General features: G+C 43.7%; 1 protein-coding gene across 3 annotated transcripts in view; it reads left to right on the top strand.

Annotated features, from left to right (window-relative positions):
• The window catches only part of LOC125443503 (c-Maf inducing protein), a 149,697-nt gene extending 135,616 nt beyond the window's left edge, over positions 1 to 14,081 (top strand). For all 3 annotated transcript variants that reach the window (XM_048515673.1, XM_048515675.1, XM_048515674.1), the window contains 10 exons: positions 1,382 to 1,408; positions 2,881 to 2,929; positions 3,635 to 3,742; positions 4,167 to 4,283; positions 5,916 to 6,056; positions 7,667 to 7,714; positions 8,705 to 8,851; positions 9,513 to 9,618; positions 10,710 to 10,780; positions 11,956 to 14,081. In XM_048515673.1, coding sequence (XP_048371630.1) covers positions 1,382 to 1,408; positions 2,881 to 2,929; positions 3,635 to 3,742; positions 4,167 to 4,283; positions 5,916 to 6,056; positions 7,667 to 7,714; positions 8,705 to 8,851; positions 9,513 to 9,618; positions 10,710 to 10,780; positions 11,956 to 12,009 — 868 coding nt within the window. In that variant the 3' untranslated portion in view covers positions 12,010 to 14,081. The remainder of the gene's footprint in view (positions 1 to 1,381; positions 1,409 to 2,880; positions 2,930 to 3,634; positions 3,743 to 4,166; positions 4,284 to 5,915; positions 6,057 to 7,666; positions 7,715 to 8,704; positions 8,852 to 9,512; positions 9,619 to 10,709; positions 10,781 to 11,955) is intronic.
• Positions 14,082 to 14,485: the final 404 nt, after the last annotated feature.

Genomic DNA, 14,485 nt, shown 5'->3' on the forward strand with positions numbered 1-14,485 from the left:
TCGGGCAGATTGCAAATCAATACCATGATGCAACGCCCCTCTGCGAGAATGACCATTAATTGTTGTACTAATGTGCAATCCTAATTAGATGTGATGGTACCTTAATTGCAGTGCAATTAATGAACACACCTGGGATTGAGATGGAGCCGAAAATCATGTTTACAAGTATGCCGTTTCTGTCGCTGAAAGTTTCCATTAGCTTCTTCTATGACGGAATTTCCCCATAGGTTAATTTCGACTGTAGTTCATTTGCTGGCAGAAGGTCTACATTTTTTTAACCATAGAATGTCCCAGAGGTGAAGGTTTCTGCCTGTGCTTCAGAGCCTTTCATATGTCACTTGGACCTACTTTGAAAATCCCCCTCCTGAAACCAAGATAGGTTTTTTCCTAAAACTGTGCAAACCCACCCAGGTGAAAATCCATTTTGTATGAGTGATTTCATGATAAGGTAGAACTATCTAGAAAACTGAATGTGGGTTATATTCAGGGATAGTCTTTTGAGGTCATCTCTGTCCTTTTCTTGGAACAGAATGTATGTATAGCTCAACTAGAGCTACACCAGTTATTCAGCAGGTTCGTTTTCAGGTGGAAATCAGCAGTTTTGGTGAGATAAATTTTATTACCCCAAAACTCTGTTTGAGGGCCTAGCCACCTGGCAATTGTTTTGGGGTGTCATATGAACATGTAAAGTTGCCTTATACTGGTTCAGAGCACAGTTTATTTTCACCAGGGTTTGTTTGTGAAACCAGGGTTGAGCTCACAGGCAATCACAACCGTAGATAAGCAGTTAAAAGTCAGAAGGGCCCCTTCCGCACACGCAAAATAATGCGTTTTCAAACCACTTTCACAACTGTTTGCAAGTGGATTTTGCCATTCCGCACAGCTTCAAAGAGCATTGAAAGCAGTTTGAAAGTGCATTATTCTGCATGTGCGGAATGAGCCTATGTGTCAGTTAAAGCCAGCACACATTTGACACACAGCCTCACTGAATATCAAACAACAGGACACTCCATTTTAATATCTGCATTTGAGAGGGAAAGAACGTTTTCCCACTGAAGTGTCTACATTTAAAAGAAAGCATGCTATATACACAAGGTGATAGTGTTTGGAGTTCCCTGTAATTCATCTATTTCTTTCATCTTTGCTTTGTGTGTCTGTTAGATTCATTGAAAAAATGCTTCCCCTCGCTTTGTCACTCCCTTTCCTTTATAATTAAATAATTGATTTTTTTTTAACTTTTTCATACCATTCATCCAAACAATGCTTTTTGTTCTGAAAGTTTACAGAATTTGTATACTCGTCATTCTTTTAGGAAAGACCCTGCATGAAGAAAAAGGGACATCAGAAAAAAAAGCTAATAACTTTGTGTGTTTTATTTCAGGGCTCTTGCACATGAGAAATTCACAAAGTAAGTGTTTGCTTGTGATTGTATGATTACTTACAGTGTTGTAAGTTACGTAATGAAGTTTTATATCGTACTGTTCCTTCTGCTCTTGAGTTTTGAGATTCTGCAAACTTGCAGTAGAATCACAACTGTGAGGTTCAAATGACCCTACAGGTAGCGTCAGTTTGTACGCTGGCTATGTGTTCTGGGTTGGATGCTTTGGGAAAGTCCTCCCCACCACCACCGTTTCCCTACAGCATTGTGGTGCTTCTGTACACCACCTGGCTTTCCCTCAACTTTTCTGTAATCTTTCTCAAACATGCTTTGCTGTGTGGTTTTAGGAAGGACTAGAACAAAGTCATATTGGCTGCTGCAGCTAGGAAAATGTGTGTTTTCTCAATCCCATCCTCCCCCACCACAGCCATTGTTCCTGCCCCTGTGGCAGCCATTTTTTCCTCACCACCAAGGAGTACCTCTTGAGACTTTAAAAAAAAATCAGCGGCATATCACTATAACAGTACATCAGTATGTCAGTTGCTGATTTTTAGTGACTGGCAGCCACGGCAACAACAGGGCTTCCGAAGGAAAGCGTTGCCTTGTGGGAAAGTCCAGTGAAAAAGAGAGTCTTGAAAATGGCTACTGAGGCCATTTTTGCAAGACTCCAAATGCGTCAGTTATCCTGAAAGAAAGCTTAACAATCAAAGTACATTTAAGATCAGGATTCATGGGGCTGAAAACCTTGGAGACTAGAAGTGGCTGGTGGTGATTTTGAATCCTCCTGGAATTCTGAAATGGTAGCAATCAACACATTCAGAATGATGCCATTCTTTTGGGGGAAACTGTATATGTGAACGCTCCTGAAAACAAAAATAGGTCCATCTACTTGGAAAACTAATAGAACAGAGAGAGAGGGAGGGACAGTTCTAGTCTAGCTCTGTAGCTGAATTTCTAGTTTTCTACCGGTAGGGTTTTCAAGCTGAATTACTAGCTTTCTACATGTAGGGTGATTTTTTTTTAACTCAAGGGAGGAGAAAGCAGTTAAGCGTGCTGTTCTCCACCTGCATCTTGATATGCTACTCCAAGCAGAGCTATTCTACATGACTAGTGTGAATGTAAAAGCTTGCTATGGGGAAAGAAGTATAGCTTGCCTGTGAGCTCTGGTGCCAGAGATGGGAAGAGTTGAAGATCTGGCATAACAACTGGGTACGTGACTTAGCAATGCTGGTATATTTGAGGTACTCATAGAGAGCTCTTCCATGGCCTAAAAACCCAATCATTTGGTCACCTCTGTAAGACTTTCACAGTTCCTTCCTCGGAAATGTTTTCTCTGCGTCCCTACGGCCTCTATGGAAAAATGGCCATCCATCACTCTTAAGTGAAACCAAAATGAAAGGAGACAGCTGTATAAAGTTTGAAGTTGGCCGACACTCAGTCATTTGTCTCTCTCTTTCTCTCCCTCTCTCTCTGCTTTTGTTTTATCTTTTTGCCCTTTGAAGAGAGCTGAAATACGTCATTCAAAGATTTGCAGAAGATCCAAGACAAGAAGTGAGTGTCTTTCCAGCCCTGTGATCAAAGGAGGGGAGTGTTGTTTGTCAAATTGCTAGGCCTTTAAGTGCCCAGTGCAGGACCCCCTGGGCCTCTCTGCTTGGCCGCTTTGATTTTAGCCCCAACAGTATCAGTCCTCGGGGAACCAGACAGCCATATTAGAAATGACCTCATGCCTCATACAGAAAGACACGCCCTACCCTGAATTCTGAGACCTGTTGTTGAAATGCAGGGCCTGTGACCACCAAGATTTAATTCCCTGTAGGAAACAAGTGATTTTTCTACCCTCCCTTGAGCTGTTGAAATAACCAAGACAAACACTCAGAGGCTTTTGCAATGAGAGCTGCAGCTACACAAATGGTTGGAAAGTGGCTACCATTGTACTTTTACAGTCATTTCCTAGTGGATTTACCAGTGGTGTAGTGCCGGGGTGGTGGTGTGATGCACCAGGCATACGCCAGTGTGGGGGCATTGGGGGGGGGGGCGCACGCTTGCCCCGGACTCAGTTCCCCCTCACTCCAGCCCTGAGATTTTCCTGTGTGAGTCAAACAATCAAGGTGCAACTAATATCTACAGCACAGTATGTTTATTTAGGGAATTCAGTCCACTGTCTTGTTTAGCAGCTTATTTTTCTGCAGAAAGATAGAGAGAATTCTTCACACTATACAGAAAAGCACTCACCTTCCATTTTGCTTTGCTCAACAGGTCCATTCGTGTTTGCTGAGTGTTCGAGCTGGCAAGGACGGCTGGTTTCAGCTCTACAGCCCTGGTGGTGTGGCTTGCGACGATGATGGGGAGCTGTTTGCCAGCATGGTAGGTACCTGCTCTTTGGGCCTGTGGGCTGTTCATCTAGTCTTCCCAGACTGTTCCCAGGGAGAGATTGGGGGAAATCCACAGGTTTTGTGCTCACCCAACACCCACCCCAGTAAAAAGGGACTAAGCAAACAAGTGTAATCCTAGGAGATTAAACCTCTGAGGGCAGAGGTGGCAATGGGACTTCACAAGTTCCAGATCCACTCTAGGTCCCCCCCCCCCCGCCCCCGGAGCAATCCCTGGGCAAGGTTGACTAAAGGCAACTTTTAAAACAAGCTTTGGGTGGATTTATCCCACCATGTCCCTGTTTGGAAGGCTATGCAGTGATTTATACAAGAATCTGCACCAGCATTTCTTAAAGAAGAGGATTACCATTTAGAAAAAGATTGTTTTTCTACCTTGAGCCTCTCTTCTCTTCTTTCAGGTCCATATTTTAATGGGCTCTTGTTACAAGACGAAAAAGTTCCTGCTGTCTCTGGCAGAAAACAAACTAGGACCTTGCATGCTGCTAGCTTTGAGAGGCAACCAGACAATGGTGGAGGTAAGATCCAAAGTAATACTTATGCTTTTCTATCTGTTGGGGCGTGCTAGTTATGAGGAGGAGGAGGAGTTTGGATTTATGCCCCGCCTTTCTCTCCTGTAAGGAGACTCAAGGTGGCTTGCAAGCTCCTTTCCCTTCCTCTCCTCACAACAGACACCTTGTGAGGTAGGTGGGGCTGAGAGAGTTCTGAATTAACTGTGACTAGCCCAGCAGAAACGTAAGAGTGCGGAAACACATCTGGTTCACCCAATGAGCCTCCGCCACTCAGGTGGAGGAGTGGGGAATAAAACCCGGTTCTCCAGATTAGAATCCACCTTCTGTCAACCACTACACCACACTTTCGTTTACAGTGGGAACCAGAGGTTTGATACAAGCCAAATGAAAAAGCTTAAGAGCCTGCTTGAAAATATATATTAAAGCTGATTTAACTGCAGCTTTCTTTCTGCTGAAGAAACTCTGGGAATTTTAATTCTCTAGCCAAATCTTTCTCTTTTTAATGAGTTTTTGTGGTAGCTTTCTAATGTTTGAAGTCTTTATCACTGCTTGCTTGAATGAAACATTTCTCAGTTTGTGTCAAAATTGGTGGAAGAAAAGCAAGAAAATTAAATGTGCAGCAGCTGCGTACAGGGTTGGGTCAAGAATGCCCTGTTAGAGCTAGAGCAATGTTCCCATTCAGGGAGAATTGGATTCAAATCCTCACTTTGCCAAGAAGTTTTCTTTGTAACCTTGGACTAGCCTCTACCTCTCATCCCATCCAGTTGTGAAAATGAAATGGAGTAAACTTTTCCATGGAGCATCTCAGAGGGAAGGAGTGGATGGGGAAAACACGGCAGGGGAAACAATGGAAACATTTTGGGCAGACAACATTTAGGGAATTTAGACCCAATTTTTTTTCTTAAGGCTCCAATTTTGGCAGGCTCTTGACCTCCTAACTCCAAACTGAATTATCTCCTGAATAATCAGGATCCCATGTTATGGGAAATGGTGGCCAATTTCTTGATTAGTACTTTGAAATAATCCTCTGGGCTTCCCTCTCTGTATGCATTATGTTTGTACACTCTTGACATTCCTCCCAATTCTCTTATTTTATCAGTTTTTATCTGGTGTATCTCTTTTTGATGCCTAATGAAGGAGCAGCAGTGGCGTAGGAGGTTAAGAGCTCGTGTATCTAATCTGGAGGAACTGGGTTTGATTCCCTGCTCTGCCACCTGAGCTGTGGAGGCTTATCTGGGGAATTCAGATTAGCCTGTGCACTCCCACACACGCCAGCTGGGTGACCTTGGGCTAGTCACAGCTTCTCGGAGCTCTCTCAGCCCCACCCACCTCACAGGGTGTTTGTTGTAAGGGGAGAAAGGCAAGGAGATTGTAAGCTCCTTTGAGTCTTCTGCAAGAGAGAAAGGGGGGGATATAAATCCAAACTTCTTTCTTCTTCTTCTTCTTCTTCTTCTTCTTCTTCTTCTTCTTCTTCTTCTTCTTCTTCTTCTTCTTCTTCTTCTTCTTCTTCTTCTTCTTCTTCTTCTTCTTCTTCTTCTTCTTCTGTACTACTGCATTCAAAATGTTGCTTGTCATCCTCCATTTACAACTTGTAGGGAGCATTCTCACAACCAGACTTCTTTATCTTTTTGCTGCCAGATTCTTTGCCTGATGCTCGAATACAACATTATCGATAACAAAGACACACAGCTTCAGATCATATCAACTCTAGAGAGCACCGACGTGGGGAAAAAAATGTATGAGCAGCTCTGTGACCGGCAGAGGGAGTTAAAAGAACTGGTATGTCTTTGAATATGTATGTGTGTGCATGTGTGTGTGTGCATGCAAGCGAGCAAGCCAACAGCATTGTCACGTGGCAAAACAGAAAACCAAAGGCAATTGTGGCAGGCATCATAGAAGTTTTTAGAGAAGTTTAGGGAAGACCTAAACCTTCTGGGGTGCAACTGTTTAGGAATATCTGAACAAGGACATTTTGAGGCATTGTAGTGTGTACTGCAGTAGCAGTCTGAATAGCCCACAGGTGTCAAAGTTGCGGCCCTCCAGATGTTATGGACTACAGTTCCCATCATCCCCTGCCAGCATGATGCTCTGACAGCAAATGGAAGCCAGCTTTTTCACTGAAGAACGTATTTATAGGAACAGACCACAGGGTTCAGTGTATAGTGCACAAAACCCTCCTGGACCTCTTTCCAACACAGCAGGGTATCATGAGTTTGCATGATGCTGACAGGGGATGATGAGAACTGTAGTCCATAACATCTGGAGGGCTGCGACTTTGACACCTATGGAATAGCCCAAACTATCTTGAGCTCATCTGAACTTAGAAGCTCAGCAGAGTTACCCCTAGTTAGTACTTGGATGGGAGATCACCAAGGAACACCAGGATTGCTACACTGAGAAAGACACTTCTCTTCATCTGTTGCCTTGACAACCTCATGAGGAGTCACCATGAGCTGGTTGCGACATGACAACATTTTATTATTGTTGCTGTTGTTGTATAATACAAGATCCATACAAAGCCCTCCCCAATACAAGTAGAATGCTTTATTAATTTGAAATAGTTCTATGCCAACTCTCCAGAGGACCTGCTCAAATCAGCTTCTGGCTGGCTATGATCACTGACTCCTCTGTCAGATCCAAAGGATCTTTGGGAGGATATGATGGGATAACCATTCATAAGAACCTAAGAAGAGCTCTGCTGGGTAAGAGCTGTGGTCCATCAAGTCCAGCATCCTGTCTCACAAAGCAGCCAACCATTTATTCTGGAGGACTAACAACAGGGCATAGAGACCAAGGCTTTCCTTCCTCTGATGTTACCTCCAGGCACTGGTATTCAAAGTTTTGCTGCCTCTAAATGTGGAGGGCTCCTTTGGTCACCATGCTTAATAGCCATTGATGGACCTCATCCATGATTCTATCTAATCCTCTTTTAAATCCATAATTCCATCTAATCCCTTTAAAGGGGCCTGTGCCTTTTCATCCGAAGGCTATATGTACACCAGCTACGATTCCCTCCCCACTCCGGCTGCCAAATGGGCAGAGGATCATTTGTTCCAGGCTGACGCACGTTTGTCATGAATTGTACAAGAATTCGGCACATTTAAATGCCAAAGCGGGCTCCATGCAGAAGCACCTTACTTGTTCCCATTTTGTTGAATTTTTATTGATTTACTTATTAGGAGATGTTGTTTTGTAAAAATCCCAGCAGAGCTTAATTATAGCATCAGAAACGGTAGATGCGTCATCTGCACACATGTACAAAGTCTGGCAGCCCCAACCAGTGGCGCGCCCGTGAGCTGCCACGCAGACCCCTCCTTCAGCGTGTCAGCTAAAAACTGGGGATGGAAAATCAGTTCAATTAACAAATTAAAAATTGTGTTCTGTTTCAGCAAAGGAAAGGAGGACCTACCAGGTTAACACTGCCATCCAAATCCACAGTGAGTTGTTTTACTTCTGTTTTTGGTGGGGGGGGGGGGGGGAAATGGTGCAAAGTGATAAACGCATGCTGGAAACGTTTTCTCTGGCCCTTCTTCCCACCCACTTGATCCCTTGTGGCACCTAACTTCTGACAGGCACCAATATCACCCTCTGGTCATTGGCAGCGGTATCGCCTAAACAAAACAGAAAAATACAGTGGGTCCCAAGCTTCCTCTTTGGGGGTACACCAGGGGAGCAGCAGTGGCGTAGTGGTTAAGAGCAGGTGCTCTCTAATCTGGAGGACCGGGTTTGATTCCCCACTCCTCCACCTGAGCAGGGGAGGCTTATCTGGTGAACCAGATAACTCTAGCATTCCCGCTGGGTGACCATGTGCCAGTCACAGTTCTCCGGAACTCTCTCAGCCCCACCTACCTAACAAGGTGTCTGTTGTGAGGAGAGGAAGGGAAAGGAGCTTCTAAGCCACCTTGAGTCTCCTTACAGGAGAGAAAGGTGGGGTATAACTACAAACTCTTCTTCGTCTTTATTTGCTATCTATCTATCTATCTATCTATCTATCTATCTATCTATCTATCTATCTATCTATCTATCTATCTATCTATCTATCTATCTATCTATCTATCTATCTATCTATCTATCTATCTAGCTAGCTAGCTAGCTAGCTAGCTAGCTAGCTAGCTAGCTAGCTAGCTAGCTAGCTAGCTGCTTTATTTATTTATTTACCTTTGTCCTTATTTCCTGTCCACTACCAGTGTCCCCCCATCATTCTGCCCAGCTAACATTGTCTTCCTTTCTTCCATTTCATTGATCCCATTGGAATGTCGAGATAGGTATGATGCAAGCAGCCCCTCCCCCTAGCATTTAGCCAGCGGTGCAAAGTAGGAATGGTACAGTGTGTGTGCAGTGACCTTTACTAGTTTTCCCAGCCTCCTGCCCATAGTAAGCCCTGCTTGCTGTCCTCTGTGCCTGATCGATGTCTCCTTCTCTTTCAGGACGCTGACCTCGCCCGGTTGTTAAGCTCGGGCTCCTTTGGAAACCTGGAGAACCTCAGCCTGGCCTTCACCAACGTCACGAGTGCCTGTGCCGAGCATCTCATCAAGCTGCCTTCACTCAAGCAGCTGAACCTGTGGTCGACTCAGGTATGTGGCTCGCGAGCTTCAGCCTAGAAGAAAAGAGCTCCGGTTAAGCCCGTTTTGAGATGATAGAAGGAGCTTATTTTGTCTATTTATATATGTATTTCACTTATGCCCCACCTTTCTCCCCATTGGGAGAAAGCAGCTTACTTTGTTCTCACCTCCATTTTATCCTCACAACAACCTTGAGAATTGAATTAGGCTGAGAGGACATGGCTAGCCCGGGATTACCCAGTGAGCTTCCATGGTAGAGTAGAGATTTGAACCTGGGTCTTCTGGATCCCAGACCGACACTCTAAGCAGTGCACCACACTGGCTAGAGCTTGCTCAAGATGCATTTGAAAACAGATCCCTGCCCCCACGGACACACCATCCAGTTTTCTGTTTGACCCAAATTCAGGAGTTCTGGTGTATGATAGAATCCAAGTCCAGCTGTACCAGACAAAAGATCTGTCTAGTCCCCTGTTCTGCCCCAAAACTGGCCAGTCAGCATCTTTGTGAAGCAGGCAAACACAGCCTTAGGGCCAACATTTAATTTCCCTGTTGTTTTATTGTCCAAAATGACCTATTCGGAGGTAGCGCCTGTACACAAAGTGCGTTCTTGACGGCACTCTGGTTCTGTGTCCAAAAAACCCACAAACGTGTTATGTCTTTTCTCCCTTTACAGTTTGGAGATGCAGGTTTGCGGCTTCTTTCTGAACACCTCACTATGCTGCAGGTTCTCAATTTGTGTGAAACCCCCGTAACCGATGCTGGTTTGTTAGCACTGAGCTGTAAGTCAACAAATAAACGGTGTGGTATGGGGCCGGGGTGGTGGGGGAGGAGCAAATTAACTCACCAGGGGTCGGGCTCAAGGGTAGTGTCAGCCGCCTAGCCCCTGCTCAGCTTGGCATCAGTGGGCGGGGTTGAGTCACACCTACATCTGCTGTTATCCGTGGCCAAGAACCATCCTGTTTTCTATTGTTTTCTGAGCCCTTCAGGGGAGGGTGGGATATAAACAGAAGAATAAAATAAAAAATAAAATAAATATTGCTGCTTGTCACTAGTGAAATGTGCAGACCTCATCCCTCGCCCATATGCAGGGGAGATTGAGCCCTATCACAATCCTTGGGCAGAACACCTGTTGTTAACACTGTTTTTTTCTCATGCAACTAACTCTGGTAATGTGTGGGAGAGGGGAGCAATCTAAGGAGTAATGTGTGAAGATATATATCCATGCAGAAAACCTGAGCTTCAGCTCTGGCTATTTTGCAGCAAGGGTCGTGACACAGTTCAATAAAGCTCTCAAACTTACCTTGAGTCTTAATTATTGACTGGAGTATCAGATCCCTGCAGGTAGCCATGTTGGTCTGCAGTAGAAAAGCAAGACTTGAGTTCCAATAGCACCTTAGAGACCAACAAGATTTCCGGGGCATAAGCTTTTGAAATGGAGTTTTGACTCTCAAAAGCTCAGTAGCATAATCATGGGGGGCCCTGGCGGCGGGGGGGGGGGGGGGGTGGAGCCATGGACACCGCTGGCCAGATCATGTGGGAAGTGTTTTGCCACCACCCCCAACAGCGCCCCGACCTGAACTCCGCATGGAGTTTGGATAGGAACGCAGTTGCGGGGGTGAAGGGGGGGGGAGTGGCAGCTCAGCAACGCACCACCCGTACGGCCTGGCCAAATGTCAGGCAGGGCGAGATTCTGTTTGTGGTTGCAGAAAACATCCTTGTAGTGAATGGCTTTCCAAAAGCAGCTCAACGAGATCTTTTGACACTTAAACCAACCATCATGATACAGTGGCTTTGAGTCACCATTATTGTCTGTATATTGAAGTTTTTCTGTAGACCTCTGTCTATAACAACATAATATTTTATTTCTTAGCTATGAAGAGCCTGTGCAGCTTAAATATGAACAGCACCAAACTTTCTGCTGACACCTATGAGGATCTCAAGGTATGTCCCATGTGCACAGCTATGGGAGGCTGTGGGAAACATTGTCTGCCTAGGGCAGCCATGTTAGATGTCTGGCAGCCAGGTCAGGGTTCAAAGGATGGGAGAATTGTTATGAAATCTTCAAATGTGAGCCTAGCAGGGGCCCAATTGTTACCTTTGTTAAAGTAACGGAGGGGGCTGTCACAAAACATCAGGGACACAGGTGTCCTTGTCAGCCAAGCTTTGCAAGCTGCAGCTTAATCCTCTTCTTCAAGTTGCAAATGCCAGAGCAATCGCGTTTTCTTCTGCCACTGGTCAATCAGCGGACATGTGATGTTTGACCTAGTCATGCATCAGCCTCCCAGAGTCTGCACCTCAGTAGCAAAGTGAGGAAGCTAACTGCCTCCGACATTTCCCAAAGGATGCCTGAAAGATCAGACTGCAAGATCTGCGGGGGCCGCCTTCATTTCTTTTCAAATTTTGTAACATCCTGCCTGGTGCAGAACTCTGGTGAGCTGAAAAAAAAAAAGTTTTGTGCTCATCTGGTGTCCAACAAAAAAGTATGACATACATTTTGTCCTGTGTTTCGATTTTGCATGGATCAGTACAACTGTCGGATTTTTTCTAGTTAAATCATGCCAGCGTAGTGGAATGGTTAAGAACGGCAGACTCTATCCTGGAGAACCAGGTCCAATTCCCCTTTCCTCCACATGAAGCTTGCTGGGTGTTCTTGGGCTAGTCACAGTTCTCTCAGATCTCTCTCAGCCTCACTGACCTCACAAGGTGGCTGTTGTGGGCGGGGGGTGGGGGGAACGGAAGACAATTGTAAGTAGCTTTTAGACTTCTTACAGGAAAGAAAAGTAGGGTGGTATGAAAACCAACTCGTTCTCCTCTTTCTGTTCCTCTTCTGGATATATCATGTGGGCTATAGAAGGGAGGATTATTAGGTGAAGGGAGTGAAAAAGTTGGCTGGATCCAACTCTGGATGTCACCTTTTGAAAATATTCGGCTGTTGCGTAGTGTTGGAGCAAACTCCCTGTGGCTGCAGATCCTAAAAGTCTGGGAATGAGTCCCATCGAATAACATGGGACTTACATTTGAGTAGACTTGCTGAGGATTTTTCCGAAAGCTTAAGTGCCAGCTTACGAGTTCTTTGTAGGTATCTAAAACCCGAATCTCTTTCTCTTTTTACTCAGGCTAAATTGCCCAATCTAAAGGAAGTGGATGTGCGTTATACAGAAGCGTGGTGAAATCTCCCTCTTGCTGGGTCTTCAGTTTTCAACAAGAAGATGGAGGAGGAGGGAGGGGAGAGATTTTTGAGGAGGAAAAAAAGCAGAGAAATAAAACTTTCAGCTTCTACCTATAGAGAAGAGAGCAGTGAGTTCCGAGGACTTCAATTTTAGGAGCTGTGTTTGTGAGGTAGCAAAGTGGCTCTTGCGTGGGGGGGGGGGGGGGGGGGGGGGGGGAACCATGGCCAGTTCCTGTCTCTGATTTTTTTTTCCGCTTCGTACTATGAAATTCAACATAATTTTAATTGGGGGCAGGGCGACAGAAAAGCCGAGACACTGTAGCTGCAAGAAGATTAGAAGAGAGTGGGAACGAAAAGAACCTATGCGGATTTTCATTTGCCTTCTGTGTTTTTGGTCTGTTTGTTTATTTTTAATGCCACCTGGAAAGGAAAAAAATGACAAGAATAAACACAATTTTTTTTCTTAGTTTCCGTGGATGGACCTCACTGTTTAGGTGCTTTTCCACCTCTTTTCCAGCTTTTTAAAAAGTGAGGGGGGGTCAGAGACATCAGGAGAAGAAACAGAACCGTGTATGATCTGCATTTCTCATTCTGTCCCTTGCAATCATTATGCAAAGTAATTTTGTTGTACATAAGATTTACATAATACACCTATTTAAGAAAATGGTTCACAAATAACAGGTCTGGGACCTGTCTTTTATTTATGAATTGTTAATTCTCTTTATCTTTTTTTTCATTTTTGTTTTGCATATAGTACTGTATAAAGTAGTTTGCCGTCTTATTGTTTGTTTGTTTAAAGCAGAAAGCCCTCCTCAAGTGATTTCCTTTTAGTAATGCGAACTGTATTACGTAGTCTCTGTCCCAGGTGCATTTCTGATTTACAGAGGCCTCGGGTTGGGGTGGGGGTGGGGAATATAAATATAAATATGTTTATGTCTGTCTAGACAAATGAGAAAAGAGGTGGGTAAGTTAGATTTACATTACAAATTACCTGAAATGCACACTTCCAATCATTCTTGAACTTTCTGGGGGTTAGGAAATTAGAGGTGGAAAAGATACCACCTTGGAGTTAGGTTTTTTTTAAAAAGTTAAATGAAACTTTCTGTGAATCAACCTTATGTGTTAGATTGCCCTAAATGGGCCTTTTCATCTTCTGTTTACGTCCAATATTTCAAAGGCAAATTTGCTGCGTCGTGCAAGTTCTCTCCTTTCCTCCCCCCCCCCCCCTCTATTTTTTTGCTCATGTTCACATAAATTTGGCATATCCTTTTCGGAAGACCGAATCACAACTTCTTTACTGATGAGTCTCACTTAGGTTCAACTCGGAAATATGACCACTAACCCTTTCCTGATCCTCTTCAATCATTGCTGTGCAAAACGATGAAACTCTTTTTTTATATCAGTTTCTTTCAGTAAATATGCTTTTGGGTTTTATTTTCCCTCACAATAAGCATTCTTTGAACGCAACAGCTTTTTAAAAAACAAAACAAAAAATCAAAATAAAGACTTTGTTTTGTGCTTTCTTCAAGTTCAGCAGATGTTTTATCCAGTTCTTTGACACCTCAGAGATTTAACATCCAAGCAATGTAATTTTTATACATATATATATAAATATATATATATAAATATATATATTTAATCGTATACAATGGGAAGCGAAGCTTTTGCCGGTTGACTTTTTTTAAAACAAAAAAAAATGTGTCACTAGGTAGCTTATTCACACTTTGGTCTCCTCTGTCTCTCGATTCCCTTCTGTTTTTTTTTCCAACAGAAAAAAAGAACACGATTGTTTCAAGTCTTAATTCATAAAGAGTGCCAGATTATTATTATTATTTTGTTGTTGTTCATTTGCTTTTCTGCCTTATATCCCAAGCTGTATGATAAAACTCAGTGAGGGAAGAAAAGAAAAAGGAAAAAAAGAGAAAAGAAATAGAGAAACTAATGCCAACATTTTATCCTTAGCACTGTTGCTTTTACTGATGGTTTACTACTACTGTTCTGTAGCCGTGTACAAAGAGATGTGAAATAATTTCAGGCGAGAAAAAAAAATAAACTGTAAGTGAATATCTTTTAGTGGCGTGCATTGTGTTTTCTTTGGCTTCAAGTGCTTTTGTGCTGTTAGGGATTCAGAAAATCTTGACGGCTCCCAGCACATTTTTAAGTGGTGTAGGTCTTGTGAACTATGCAGTTGAAAGACCTTTTGAGAGCCATATTTAGGCTTGTGAAAGCAAGGCCAGGCTAAGTTTTCAAAACATGCTCCTGCCACGTGTTTCTTCAAGCCAAATATGGACTTCAGGCTCAACTTTATTTATTTGTCACACATTTAACCCACTGAAGGTGGAATATATGATTCCTTCCTCCTCTTGTTTTTCCTCAGAATAACTCTGTGAGTTAGGCTAGGCTGAGAAAGAATGAGGAGGCCAGGTTTATTCAGGGTGCTTCAGTTTCAGCCACAGAGTTTCTTAGTCCAGCAGTTT

This window comes from Sphaerodactylus townsendi, linkage group LG14, assembly GCF_021028975.2.
Source record: "Sphaerodactylus townsendi isolate TG3544 linkage group LG14, MPM_Stown_v2.3, whole genome shotgun sequence".
Lineage (NCBI taxonomy): Eukaryota > Metazoa > Chordata > Lepidosauria > Squamata > Sphaerodactylidae > Sphaerodactylus > Sphaerodactylus townsendi.